This window comes from Gnatocerus cornutus, chromosome 5, assembly GCF_029298725.1.
Source record: "Gnatocerus cornutus isolate USDA-ARS CGAHR chromosome 5, icGnaCorn1.1, whole genome shotgun sequence".
NCBI classification, from domain to species: domain Eukaryota; kingdom Metazoa; phylum Arthropoda; class Insecta; order Coleoptera; family Tenebrionidae; genus Gnatocerus; species Gnatocerus cornutus.
This window is the reverse complement of record NC_142237.1, coordinates 8,107,240-8,122,360: the sequence shown is the minus strand read 5'-3', so window position 1 is coordinate 8,122,360 and position 15,121 is coordinate 8,107,240. Positions and strand designations below refer to the sequence as shown.

The window sequence follows — 15,121 nt, the reverse complement described above, 5'->3', positions numbered from 1 at the left end:
TTTATCAATTTCAAGCTATTTGGTCGCCTTTTTGAGATTTTTTTAACAGCAAAAATAATTTCATTCATTTTTATAAGTCTGCATTATATAACAACCTTTGCGGTATCGTATTTCCATAGTCAGTTAAATAAAATGGTAAATTATAAAACAGTAAGCTCTTTGTAACAGGTCAAGAAAAGTACGAAACTTCAAAGACCCGAATTCCGTGAAATCTTGAGAGTTTATTGATTGTGTATTTATACCTACGATGTAATTTTACATTTTTGCAATAGAAAGGACATTAAATGCTGCCAAATTCGAAAAAAATGAGATGAAGTCTGGATGGCAATCGTAATGAAAGTCTGATCCTTGGCCCAATCTTTCGTGTGTGCGACGGCTTTAATATCTGTTTAGTTCCTCCCGAAACGATTTTCCAAAACGTCTCGGTCATTCAATTATCGGTAGACATCGGAAGCGCTAATTAGCCGATTCCCGTCATGTCTCCGCTCCGGTAATGCCATTTCCGGGAGACCGGTCCGTAGCGATGTAGAATACCAAGAAGCTCGTGCCTGAACAAAGCGTCCGAGCGCGCCACTTAACCACGGCCTCGAGCACCTTCACCCCCGCATAACTGTCAGGGTTAGTAAAGGGTGTCAGATAAACTGCGGCATCCAGCTCTAATATAATAACGACCGGAACAAACTGGGCCATAAAGAGGAGGCGGTCGTAAATCAGGACCGGAGTCGAAGGCCGATCATACGTGCTAAAATATGTCTGGCTTCCGGTGGATCCGGAGTTCCCGAGGGAGCGAGGTTAAGCGCTCGATTTGTCGCGAGGGGTCATTAAAGTCGGGAGAGAACCGGACTCCCTCGACGCTCGTCAACGGGATTACCCTCTAAATGTAATCCAATCACGACGGCTTGACTTTATGTGTGACGATAGCGAGGCGTCTGACGCACCAGGAAATGCTCCCGCAGGACTCGCACTTGCTGGACTAATGACCGCAGGATCACCAGGATATGTGTAATTAAGAGAGTGTTGTGGAGAATCATTCAATAGGAACAACAGCAAAGTGATTTATCGAGCTTTTGTCGGGAGCACCTTTGCAAGGCAATGTTACAAAATCGTCACCATGTCCGCCCCTTCTGCGAACATTTTTAAGGTTCCACTTATCAGGAATCAAAGAAAATTTATGCGTACGTCCCCTTGTCCGGTGCAGCTGCGTCTTTTTTATTATAATCGTACTCGTCGAATGCGTATTTGTGCAGGGGTCTTCGGGCATCTAATTACGATAGTTGGCGGCCCATCGGCTGATTATGGCCGGGTCTATCGATGACGGCGCTCCCATATTGTGTATTCCGCCTCCGAGGGTCCGAATAGCCGGAGTCGATCTGCTTTATCGAGGTAGCTCGGCACTATTTATTGACTGCTACTGGACATCGCCCATAAAATATATCGGATCCGGTCCGTCCGGACCAGGGAGGGACGCATTACGTCCGACGTCGTAAAAAGTTAGCGTCGCACCGAGCCATGCGTCATTATGGCACACACCAGATACAAACAGCTTCTTATCGAAGGAGGAGACACAATAGCTGTTCCGGGAATGTCGACGACATTCTTCTTGCCCGACGGTACGTGATGTTTACTGAAACCGGAGCAATGGGCTCCGGGATGACGATATTTACAATTAGTAACTATTTTTTTAATTAAATGTTACAGCAAAAGGGACGCCGTAACTCCTTTCTTCGTCTCCGCTTTTGTTTGTTGGAATTGAGAAATTGTTTTAATTACCAAGTTTATTATACATAATATTGTGCGATTTGGTAATCGCCGAAGGTTATCCACCTCGGACAATTCAGCGGCGGACCACATTATTATTAATTCTATTTTAACTTACTGCTTAAGTAAATGTAAATATTTTAACCTGCTTTTACTTCATTTTTTGAATTTCAAGTTTCATTAAAAATTATCTTTTCCATAAAATTGACATTTTCATGGTCATTTTAATTTCGAAATTACATTCTTTTAGACTGAAGTGCGTAAATGTGATCAAACTCGTGGGTAAAAGAATGTTATTTTGACAGAAATTGCAATTGTTTTGTACCCCTTGTACCCGGATTGAGTTCACCAGAGGGAAAAAAGTTTATTTTGCATTTTACAAAGAAATAACATTTTTTGCTTATTTAAAAACGGATAAATTTGCAATTAAAATTTCAAAATTATTAGTTTGTACTCTTAAAATTGATTTTTTCACATTTTTGTTTATTAAATTTTGTAATCGTATTTAAATAAGCTGTGAATTCACAATATTAAATAGTTCGTTTTTGAATGTTTACGAAATTTTGCAATTTTAAAATTTTACTTTTTAAAGTTTTTGTTTTTTAATTTTGACTTTTTGGAATCTTCTAGAGATTTTCTAAACCTTCGAGAACCTTGCATAGACCATGCGTGAACGATCTAGAAGTTTTCAGTCAACCCCCTACTCCGTAGTCAGGTCAGATCAGGTCAGGTTAAGTGGTCAAAATTATAGAATTAATGACCATAAGTGGAAAATGTGTGCCGACTTAAAAGTAGTGGCGCTTTTAAAAGGTATACAAACAGGTTATACCAAAAATATGTGCTACATGTACTTGTGGAATACCCGGTTTGCTGACCACCAATATACCAAACGGTACTGGCCTTTAAGGAAGGAATTTAGATTGCGTCAAAACAATTTAATAAAAATAGCACTTGTGTCTATTAAAAAAATTTGATTACCACAGCTTTACATAAAACTAGGAATTGTAAAAAAATATTAAAAATGCTTAAAATGCTTAAAAAGAATTAAACCCAGAAGGAAATGCATTTAATGATTGCAAATGACAAAAAAAAACAAAAATTAAGAGAAATCTGTTTTCTGCAAAAACTTTTAGTAAAGCCGATTTACCTCCTTGAATCTAGTTGTGTGCTAACAATTTTGTTAGTTTATGTGTGTGGCATTGATTTTCTATTATTTAAGTTTAATAAATAGTCAATAAATTTTCAAAATCGCGTTTAGTTTAATAAATAGTCAATAAATTTTAAAAATTGCGTTTTGATTGGGTCTAGTGTTAGAAATTGTCAAACTAAAATTATTCGCAAATGCGAGAACTTTTAAATAAAATTCATTATTGGATTCAGCGTATGCGGCTATGTATGACCCACCGAGTGCCCAGCTTGTTGCATTTTGCAGCTAGCACAGTGAAATATAAAGAAAAATTTACCCAATAATAGGTAGTATTAAAAAATTGCATAAGAAATGCAGTTGCATCCTTAACAAAAGTTGAGGACATTCGAAACGGTCTTAAAGATTTTCGAGTTAGAATTAAACTATGTGCTGAAACAGTAATGACTCAATCAAATAGTAGAAATTGGTTTGAGTTAAGGAATCAATTTCAATCCTTTGACATTTTTTGCAAAATAAAAAATAAAAAAGTTTGTCGTTATTTTTTGTTTTTTTTTTTATTTTAACAACACAGCTTGACAATATTAAAGTTTTAATTAAAGATCTATTTATTTTAAATTAAGCAAAAAATATTATTCCTATGTCATTTTTTTGTAAAAAAAATACAGTTTTTTTCCCTCTTGTCAACTCAATCCGGGGACATACATGAGTTGACGACTTTTTTTAGATTACAATCATATTCGAGTCGATTTTTCAAATTCCATCTATTAAATTTGCGTCAAAACTTTAGCTTATTTCCACACCCAAAACAGTGCGAAAATTCTGTCAAGTAAAGCATCAGTTTTAAAATAGTTGCCAGAACTGTCATTTGAAGTATTTATTGTTAAACTGCAAATGTAGAAACAATCTTGTCCCCTACTCGTGCGAACTGGGCGAAGTCTAATGCGTAAAATTTTGCTATTTTGCAACGTGTCGCAAAAGTAACCATTTACAAACTCACTGTACTTTAATGACAAAAACGAGAAAAGTTTTGTTGTCATCGTTTCATTGGTGTGACCTAATCAAACCTCCGCCACTGGCTTCGATTGCCGTAAAATTGGTGTCACTCCAGTAAAATGCAAACGTTTGTTTTTTATTACACCCATAAGGTGCAGGTGAACGACCCATCGAATCAAAAAATCGGAATCCATCAATCCAAAGTGTGTCATCGATTTCGTCTCGCTTAATTGGAATATCGATCAGTCCGAAGAGGGTCAACCATATCAAAGGGAGGAAGCCCCCGAGTGATAATGCGAAGACCCGGGCTAATCCCTTTGGGGCTTAATAGAATGAACACGAGAAAAAATTAAAACAAGAATGTTTTTTGGGCAGGGAAAAGTTTTTGTCTCGTTTTTGAATAAATCATCGTTTTTATCGCGTGTTTCTCTCACCGCCCCGGACACGATTACAATTAGTGACGTCACGGGAATATGTGTCAACGACAAGGGTGAGAATTAGGTTCGTTAGGGTGGAGGGTGAGCCGGGATTTATCATGTTATTGGAAACTACTTCAACAAACGTGCTGTATTAATCCATTTCTTTTATTGTCTTGTGATAATTTTAGTGTTAATCTTAGCCAAGAGATGATTTAAAGGGGTGTTTACGTTGCCAACGTACATAAATCTATTAAGAAATAAGTGCGCGAAATATCATAACGAAAACAAACTTTCAAGTGAACCCAATTAAAAATAATATTTATTTAAAGCTTTCCTCGCGACGTAGTTAACAAGTTGCACGTCTCACTCCGCCCATCGCCGCCCCACTGCAAATTAAAAGCCCCTTTATAATAAAATGATAATTACGCTTCTCGCAATTAAAGAAATGGGCGGTGGCGGATCATATTCTTAATTTAACAAGTGACTGTCGGAGGCGGGAGAATCGCAGTTTTGCCGCCTGACGTGATTCCTACCCCTAAAAAGACACCCCCGCATGATAGACTGCAGCAAGGGGACAAAGAACTATATCACGTAAAACGATTGCTAATACTTTATACGTGAAGCCGACCATCTCTTATAAATGGATTTTATCAATTTTAAACTGAGCTGCTTGATTTACGCCCTTGGGGTGGTTAAACTGCTGGGACTTATTACCACTAATCAAATCCAATTTTTTTTGATGGGTTCTCGGGATTTATGGAGCGGATGTTGGTGGGTCAACGGGGTTGTTTCACGGAGGGGAAAAGGCCACGATCGAGCAGTTTTTGCCTTTTAGGGAGTTTATGGGCAATGAAAAGATGACACAGTTTCGTTTTTTTAATTTTGAAATGTACACTTTTAATATTATTTTTCGTTATCGCAATATATACTAAATTAAATGAGGCCTACCAAATCAATAATAAATGGCAAAAATAAAATTGGTCCGATTTGAGGAACGTGGGGTACTCCAGACAAACTACCAAGCAAAGAGCAAACGCTATGCAAGTTTAACCACTTGTTGCCGCTACTTTAAAGACTCTGGTCATCATTAAAGACCCTCATCATTATTGTAATGCCATGGCGTTTGTCACCGTCCACACAAACTTAAGCTTAGATAATTTAAATTTGTGGCAAATTATTTTTTTTAATTAATTGTTTTGTTGAGAAATTCTTCTACTCGAAAAGTTGTACAGACTTTAAGTAAAGGCAGAATTTCAAAGTTAGATTGGAGCGCCCCGAAAGCTGGCGAAAGTTCGTGTTTCCAATCCACGCTCTCAGCTTTCTGTAGCTGGAATTGCAAGTTGTCCTTGTCGACTCAAAAGGACGCCGTAGTACATAACTCCGTCATAGCATTAACGTTTTTCTCGAACTTACGTGTTGATAACAAAAATATTGCTGATGTAATTTCCTTTGACCTGGTATTAAGTTCCCGTAAGCCATCGGAGCCGTCTCGAGATCGCAAGAAAGTTGCTGAATGAACAAGACCCTGCAACTGTGTCTCTTTGTTTCGCACCGCGTTCCCAGTAGAAAATTCTTTATCTGAAACACGCCACACTCGTAATCAAACCAGAATAAATCGCCACTTTGTTGCAGATGAAAAAAAAAAATGTAACAAAACCACATTAAAATTCCGATTCCTGATAAACGAACGAAGAAGCGTCGGCAATCCGATAAATCTGCGTCGAGTGGAAATTAAAAAAGGGTTTATTTATTTCCACGGCTTGTGGTAATGAATATGACGTCAGCAAGGGAGGAGAGGAGTGGGGAGGGTCAGATTTGACTGCTGACCAATAAAGGGATGGCGTCGCGCTATTGGCGGATGGCGTCGCGACGGCGCACCTTATTTCGACGCCCAACACAATTAAACTCACCTGAGATGGTGCGGAGAGATGGAACGGGTGGCTTTTCTAAACGATTTAAATCTATTTTATGACCTGCAAGTTTGTTTTGTTGTCTTGAAGTTATTGCGACAGGTTCCTTCCAAAAATCATGAACGTAAAACCTGAACAGTTTTTCCAAAGATAAGATATGGATAATGTTTTATTTGGCACATTTCACGTATTTAGATACTTACATCTATTTATCAGTTGAAATAAAAGCGTGCTCCTGACTACGCTTCAGTGAATCTTAAAACTTAAAAAGTTGTATCAAAAATTTACAAATAAAGACTCTCTTGCCAGGTTAATATTTTTTCAGTACCATTCATAAGCATTTTTTTTTATCTTGTTATGTTAAATATAATCTTTATTTTCATTTCGATGTATACCATAAAAATTATTCAGATAAATAAGAATCTATACTTCTGTACTGTTCTAACCACTTACAGATCCTGAAACTTTTTTGACGAGTTTATCAAAGATTATAAACAATAATGAACAATGAATAATCATTCCGATGACAAATGGTGATGACGATCCCTTAAACAATTTTAAATAAAGTAAAAAGTGCAAGGTTAGCGGTTCGTCCATTTTGAAAATACATATTAGGAATTTAAAACTATTTTCAAGAATAAAACTATAAAGTAATGCATTTTATGAATCTAGAAGATGCAACAAATTTTAATTATAGTGTTGATTTTAACATGAAATAATTAAATAAAAAAACTAAAACTTTTCTCTTGAAAATTTTTTGTATCCACCATAAGAGATAATAATAAATTATCAATTTCTACAACTTAAATAACTATAAATTCTAATCTAAATAACGAAACTAAATTCGGAGCTGAATAATTTTTGTGACAAAAAGGTCAAATAATGTAATTCTAAATTGATTCGAATTTTCATAGCAAAAAATATCGCCACGAATAATAATAAATGAAAACCGCGTATTTGATAGAAAAGTTGACGTCAACATTTTGTTTTAAAGTCTCAGATTACAATAATTATATTAGTTGCAAACAGACACCGCTAAGGGGAAAGTGGGGTAAGATGGGGGTAGAGAGGCCAGATGCAGATCTAAAGACAGTTATTATGCCAAACCAAAATTATTTATGCAAGAATAACATTTTTTATTATATTCACATGTCGGATCACATAATTTTTCGATTTTGAATTTTTTTAGATACTTTATAATGTGAAATACAGGGTGAGAAACAAAAGCTCCCATGAGTGGATGTCCTTTTCGGTTAAACCATCCCAGAAATCAAAGGAAAATTAATCTAAACCTGTCGCTGTTTACAATTTTTTTTTTTCAATGGAAAAACTTGGCTATGCTGCTCGATCTTTTCTAACAAAATTTGACGTTCACCTGTCTCCGTAACTAAGCACTAGAGCTTTACAATGTTGCAACATTGAAAATTTGTTCACAAAGCCAAGAAATGGTTTATTTAAAGCACTTATTGTCCTTTTTTGATACAGAATGTCATTAACTGTAAAAAATGTCTAACAATGAAATTGTTATAAAAAGTTTATCCAAACAGAGTTTAAAAAAGAAAGCTTTTATCTTATTAGTTAGAAAAGCACAAATTTCGTTTTTGTTTTCAATTTTGGGCTCAGGAAAGAATTAGCTGCAACATGATAGGTAGCATGGGCACCTTTCTTTCATCACCCTGCATATACAATTTTTATTCTTTTCAAGTTTTTAGTTTTTGTTCTTCTAGTTAAAAGAATAACAATTTGCAAAGAATTATAAAAAAAAATTGGAATAAATAAAATAGAAATATTACAATTACGTCTACAAAATAATTGTCAATAATAAGATACAAAAAAGGCTCACAAGACATCACTAAAACAAATTAACAAAATTTACAATCATTTCTTCTGGAGGCTAAAATTACCTGTCTTAGGCTTGATTTTTTTACTTTTTAATGTACCACCTCTTTAATCATCATAAATGCCTATTTAGTATTAGTAGTTCCGATGACGCCCTATAGTAGTTCAATAGATTAGTTTTCAACCCGTTCTACAATGAACAAAAAAGAGCAATTACTAGTTAATTTTGGTCGCGCGTGTACAAAAGAAAAACTTAAAAAATAGATTTAAAAGAAATAAACTAGATACTGCTTGATATAAATATTGAACAGATTACTTCAAAAGCAAACTATACGTCATTTTTCTGCAGAGAACTTTAACCAATTTACAAAGGAGCAATTATAATGGATACATGCCAATTTTGTTTAATATGGCTCCACAAGCAACTGTCAAATTTATTACTAATCGCAAATTATTACTGATGCTCCTACAATTTGTGACAATTTGACAAATGTGACAGGTCTTGTTTAACATTCTGTTGGAATTGCAGAAGTTTAAAAAATCAGACATAACTTGTTCTGCTGAACGATTATAGAGCTGCATTTGATATTTGGGTTTCTACAAAAAATTACGTGCAGGAAAATTAATTTTAATTACAAAATGTGATAAAAAAGTTAAATTTTTGGTTACGTTTTCACAATTTGGTGAAATTTGCGTCCCAGGAATTGCAGGAGTTTTAAAAATTACCATTGTATAAATCGAACTGATGAATGATCAATTAATTATAGAGCTGCATTTTTCAATTTGACGCCTACAAAAACATTCGCTGCAGGAAAAATGAAGCTTATTAGCTTATTAATATTCCTGAATGTTACTTGGTAAAAAATTAAAACAAAATAAATTATTCCTGTTTACACTGATTGGAAATGGGTGCAGTCCTATTTTTAGAGGTTTGAGAGCGTTGTGTTCATTCCTGGAAAAAGAATGGGGTGCTCTACACTTTTTTATGCTAATTGAATGAGTTTGGAGTCCCAAATTTTCTAGCCGCAAACTGTTATTTTTGTGTGTGTTTTTTTTTTAAACTGGGTTGGAAAATATTATAGCAATCTAGTTGATAAATAAAAGAAAGGCTTCAATTCAATGAAGTGTTGTTTTCAAGCATCTCTATAGAGGTGGTCATTTACAAAATTTTTTTAGAAATAAACCTGAAATAGAAATCATCAAGAAATGCAGAAAACACAAAACACAATGAGAAAAGCAAAAAAAGTTTGGGAAACAGTCATTCATTTGGTGCAAAAAAAAAGATGAAGAGCACTAGTCCCGTCTGGTTTCTTAACTTTAGAACTTTTAGTACATATTTTCGTTTAACGAAAAACTTTTATTCCAGGGTGATTGTTCTACACAAGAAACTACAGCAGCTTACCAAATTTGAACTGATAAGTTGATCTTTATTTGTATCACAAACGAAAACACTTTAAGGAAAAATTTGTTAATAAGACAATTTTTATTCCAATTAAGTTTTTGCTTTAAGTAACTGACTTTATCAAAGGATACATTAACTCTGACCAAACTCTCTGAAGTGTAAGCAGATAAAAATGTTTTTGACAGCTGGAATCCTGTACAATTTCAGTTAAAAATCTGTATATCTAACAGCTTTACACCAGATTAGACCTGGTTCTGTCTCTCTACCTCTCTGAATTTTGCACGCACCTTATTTATTATGTTGATTGAAAATAGAATCGCTTATTTTGGTTATTGGCCAAAATTAGATAACAAAGTGTGCGTTTTTAATAGAATAACAGAGTTATTTATTCTATTTAATACCTGCAAAATTCCAGGCAGTTCTTGTATAAATTTCGACATCTAGGATACAAATACTTACTTTTAGTGACCTCCAAGACGAAATAATAAACAAATGAAGTCCGACCTTAAGTCTCATTAAATGAAAACACTTATACAAAACAGTCAAAACAAATAAAAATAAAATGTAGCAATAACAGGAAATTTTACTCATTCAGAAACATGAGATTAACGATATCGAGTGTGAGAAAAAACTAAGAAAAGAAATTCTAGGCCATAAATTTTATTGGTAAGTACTAATTTTATTTACATAATAAAGTAACATATCATAGATATTATCCAAACACAACCGTCATCAGGCCGTCAAAACACCTGATCCATATAAAAATATATTATCGTAGAAATAATAAAAAAGGATCAATAAAAAAGATATGCAGTATCACTTCAAGTGACTCAGTAACAAAAAGAACTCAAAGGAATTCCCTAACCTACCTAACTTAAAACTCAACACTTCACATCACTTTGTACAAGTTTATTTGTCACCCTCCAGGGTCGAACGTCACTAGATCCTCCGACCCGGAAAATGATGTCACAGATAGAACTCCGGTGAGCTTTGGCCGTCGGAATTCAGGTGTTGGATTTGCTGCCTTCCAATCTGCAGCCTCTGTTTTAACAAATCTCGCTCTTGACTCACTCGTGCTAATTCAATTTTTATCCGGTGAAGTTCGCTCTGGAGGCTTCGGTTGGTTTGCTCCAGGTCGTGGCGTTGTTGAAGTCGCTTGGAACGACAATTTTGTGCGTAGCCACGATTTTTTAGAGTGCGTCGCTTCTGTTTTAGTCGGACGACTTCTTCACGGGGGCAGCCATGGAGGCGTTTGTTGAGCTCGCGGACTGAAAGGGTCATCAGCATCTCGTCGTTGAGACCTAAGTCGTCGCTGCAGGTGGAGTAGCCGCTGGTGGTGTTGTGGTTCAGGCGAGGGGAAACAGTGCTGGCGCCCGAACACACGGATAGAGGCCTAGAAAAAAAGGAGAACATAAGATTTTTGATCAAAAGTTAATTAATTGTGATATTTTTGTTAATTTAATTTAGTATTTCAATTCATAGAAAATCGAGGATGATAACCATTTCATTCATGTTGTTTTACTACAGACAATAAATTCAACAGATATCCACTTTTGTACGTTTCATGTTGTTCTAACGTTTCATTCATTTAAATTGTCAGCAAAGTTTTATTTTCACACGGTCGGCCGTTTTTCTTTAAAATAGAAATTGTCCCTAAAAAGTTATCTCCGCGAGACATTCTAGAAATTATCTACTATCTAATTACCAAACATGTATCCTATAATTCAAAGAATTTAACTCAAAACAATTATTCATATTACAAAACTGCAGAACGTGATAGAAACAATGTACCACAAAGAAACAAATTTCCTGGCTTTTAACCTTCTTCAGTGCTCATCTCTGACCTATATCATAGCAGAGCTTTTTTATGTTGTCTTTCCGATAGCAACATCTAATCTGAAGTTAATTACCTCCCAATACAAAATGTTATCAATTATCAAAGGCAGGAGGTTGTAAGTCATTTTCGTGCAGCTGAATTTTTGAATCAGACGTAAAAATTGATGGAGAAAAGTCCAAAAATTGCAAATTTTTATGAAAATTATGACGAAGGCAATTTTATCTAAATTAAACAATAATTAATTTATCTTCTAATCAGTACTGAGTTCAGATGAAAGAAATTGATTTTATTTCCGGTTTCTAAAACTGTGAGTAAAATTTAAATTTCGATTTTTGAGTTTGAACTTCTGCCTATGACTACCAAAATACCGATTTTTACGATTTCTTGTACAGAACCTCAAACAGCGTGTCCCAAAAAAAAAAACGTTTAAAAATCGAATTTTTCGACAAATTTAAGGATCAGTGGTCGCAATTACCTTTGATGCATGATATGGTGGTTGTTGTTATCCATGACCATCCCCGACGGGATGTACTCCCTGCGCTCCCAGTCGGGCTCTCCTCCCATGCAATGAAGAGGACGCAGATCCAGGGGTTGCGGTTCGGGTCTCATGTTTTGGGGAAACCACATCATTTCGTCCATCATGGTCGGAGGTCTGCAGTTCAAGGGAGAATTACTGGGCGGCGTCTCCGGAGGAGTCCCGGGGTCGTTCATGAGCGTCATGTTAACTAACACAGGCTGCTGGGGGTAGACAGAGTCTGGGGGCGGCGACAGCGGCGGTATCCTGCGATCATCCGTCCACTGCCTACACCTGTCCCAATCCGGCTCTGCCATTCTTTTGTCTTCACTCTTTACCGTAACACCTTCCAAATGGTCAAGAACAAAATCCTGAACGTATTCTTCTGCTAGATGTTGATCCTCTTGATCCATTCTTGCATGTGCACAGATAGTCTACTGCATACGCACTGACACTCGTTTTCGCGTGGCATTCGAATGTCGCGGCGGCGGCGAAATGCGACTGAGAACGGCGGCGGGCCTCGCGGCGGTTCGAGGGGGGCGGCGACTCTCTGGTTCCGCCCCCGGTATCGACGATAGGTGCTAGCGATTTCGCTACGGAAATTTGTTTATACCTCTGTAGCCAGTCATCACGGAGAATATTCGCACCATATTGTTGTTAAAGGACTTTATAACTCCCATATTGCCACGGTGAAGTGCGATGTACCTATGCGGATATGGACTTCGAGGGTTTTATTAAAAGGGTTTCTAAGCGCTGCCGAACGAACACTACAACTACTGTTGGATCGCCGGAGCTGATTTATCACCCTTGAAACTCTGATAATATCGGAGTTTTTCAGGGTGAGCTTTAAAATATTGATCAAAGGGGATTTCAGGTTTACAACTTCAAGCGGGAAAGGACACAAATTGATTAACATTATTATTTCTACTTTAATAAAAATGCATAAAATTTTCTGGTGTAACATTTCTTGCAGAACTGTATAAATGAATTTACTCATACTCGTATTGAATGTGTGTTAAACAATTTTCTACAAAGCAAGTAAAAGGGGATTCGAGAACCAAAAACGTACAATCCAATACAACTCTATTATTTCTACAAACGGCATGGATAAATGCTTTGACATAAAATTTACATACTAAAGCGTTTCTTTTGGACCATTTCATTGGCGTGTTTATTTTAAATTCTTATTCCAACAAAAAATGGGGCTAACAGAAACACCCCAATAAAGCTTCAATTCCTTCTAAATGCTTCATATTTCCGTCGACTTTTTGCACAATCTAAAAGCTTTGAATTATTTACATTAATTATTCGAATACTTTACTTCAAATTGTTTCTTTCAAATTTAACATACTCGGCTGTTTAGATCATGTTTCTTTAATGTTTTTGAATTTCCATATTTTTAGACTCTTGTGAGCCACAAATCTCAAATAAATTTCTAAAATCCTTCAAATGATGCAAATTTTAGCTCCATCTCAGATCTATTAATTCTAGATGTTTCTATTTCTTTTTTTATCGTACAGAACCCAGGGGCTATTCAAATCCTGAAGATTTCGCTGCTGCTTACTTAGTAATTAATCTCAATTTTGTATGTTCAGATTCATTGGCTTTTTTTGTTATTATCAGATTTTTTGGATTCTGGTGATTTTGTTTTTTTGACTTAATAGTTTAGACGTTTAAATTTTCGAAATTTCTTACAAAGGAAGTTTTAGTTAATTTAAGGTTATCCAATCATAATCTTCTTTGATCCTTAAAGTAAAGATATAAAAATGTTCGAATTTAGATTATTTCATGTCTTTACAGGGTGATGAAAAAAAGGCGCCCATGAGTGGATGTCCTTTTCGGATGAACCATTCCAGAAATCAGAGCAAAATTAATCTAAATTACAAAATATACACTTTTTTCAATGAAAAACTTGGCAATGCTGCTCGACCTTTTCTAATAAAATTTTACATTCGACTGCCTCCGTAACTCACAAAGAGCTTTACAATGTTGCAACATTGAACAATTTTTCACAAAGCCAAAAAATGGTACTTTTAAAAGTTTAATAAATTTGGTTTAAAGCACTTGTTGTCTTTTTTTGATACAGAATATCATTAACTGTAAAAAATGTGAAGTCTAACAATAAAATTGTTATAAAAAGTTTATCCAAATAAAGTTTGATCGTTTATAAAAGACAGCTTTTATTTTAATTAAAAAGCACAAATTGTATTTTGATATCCAATTTTAGACTCAGATGCAACATGATAGATAGCATGGGCGCCTTTTTTTATGACCCTGTATTTGGTATAATTTTCTCAATTTATCTCTGTGGATTTTTTAATTCTGCAATTTTTAGTTCTTCCAATTATTTAGATTTTGTGGTGTTCTGATTCTATAGGTCTGTTTTATTGTCCTGTTTTTGAATTTAAAAAAAAACAGAGATTATAATAAAATAGATTATATAAAATAGCTATCCGTTTTTTCAGATAATTCTGTTAATATTTTTTCTACCAGAAGATACTTTACATATTTTTATTTAAAACATGGTCTCATAGAGCATATAAATTTTTGAAAAGATGAACCAGTTCTATTTATGGCATTTGTAATAAAATTAATTAGGTTCTAAACTCTGACATTGATAGCAACTTGGTAGAAAGTTCATTATTATAAAACGAAAATTTTTATAAATTGAATTTAATTCACAAATCGGAACACTTATCGCGTTCTCTACGTCACGTGTAACGGATCATTGCCCAATTTTGCAACATTCGTACATGTAATGAACTGGAAACATAGAAACAAAATCTGATATTATTTTATTTTATTTTATTTTGTTTTATTTTATTTAGAATACGGATTTAGAATGTTATTAAAATAGAAATGAAAGGACTAGAAAAGTAACCAAAGTCATAATTTCCACTGCTAGACCTGTAAAGCCTTTGGTGTTTACTATATATCGGAAGATTAAGCCTGATTTATGTCTTATCCACTCCTCATTTCCGCCCAAATTAGCTAAAGCAGCAAAATTTTAATCACTTATTTAATAACTGCAAAGGCCATCGCTCCATTGATACATAATTTCGAAACATTGAATGAAAGTGATTTTTTCCGAAAGATTATCTCCAAACGGCAATTCCCCAAAGTTTGCTCATCTCCCGTACAACAGGTTAATAACTGTTCTGCGTATACATAATAACTCTGTCCTATAAGTGTCGTCAAAATGTCATCAGCCCTCGGAAGGGTAACATAAATAATAGTCGAACCCCCAGAAGATCAGCTAATAAGTCAACATGCATTCTGTCATTTAGTCTGACGTAATAACG

The 15,121-nt window shown here is 35.1% G+C and overlaps 1 protein-coding gene across 1 annotated transcript; it reads right to left on the bottom strand.

Moving 5' to 3' along the window:
- Positions 1–10,189: 10,189 nt before the first annotated feature.
- tj (Maf family bZIP transcription factor traffic jam) lies at positions 10,190–12,314 on the bottom strand. Its single transcript, XM_088036131.1, has 2 exons — positions 11,781–12,314; positions 10,190–10,861 (listed from the first exon to the last, which is right to left on the bottom strand). Exons 1-2 carry the CDS (start codon positions 12,230–12,232, stop codon positions 10,435–10,437), a joined length of 879 nt encoding a protein of 292 aa, XP_087892257.1. The 5' UTR covers positions 12,233–12,314; the 3' UTR covers positions 10,190–10,434.
- Positions 12,315–15,121: the final 2,807 nt, after the last annotated feature.

Bases quoted from the DNA above. Each gene is read 5' to 3' on its own strand.
- tj (XM_088036131.1), bottom strand. From the start codon at position 12,232: ATGGATCAAGAGGATCAACATCTAGCAGAAGAATACGTTCAGGATTTT. The intron at 10,862-11,780 runs GTAATTGCGACC...CTTTTTTTCTAG, and splicing joins CACCATATCATGCATCAAAG to GCCTCTATCCGTGTGTTCGG.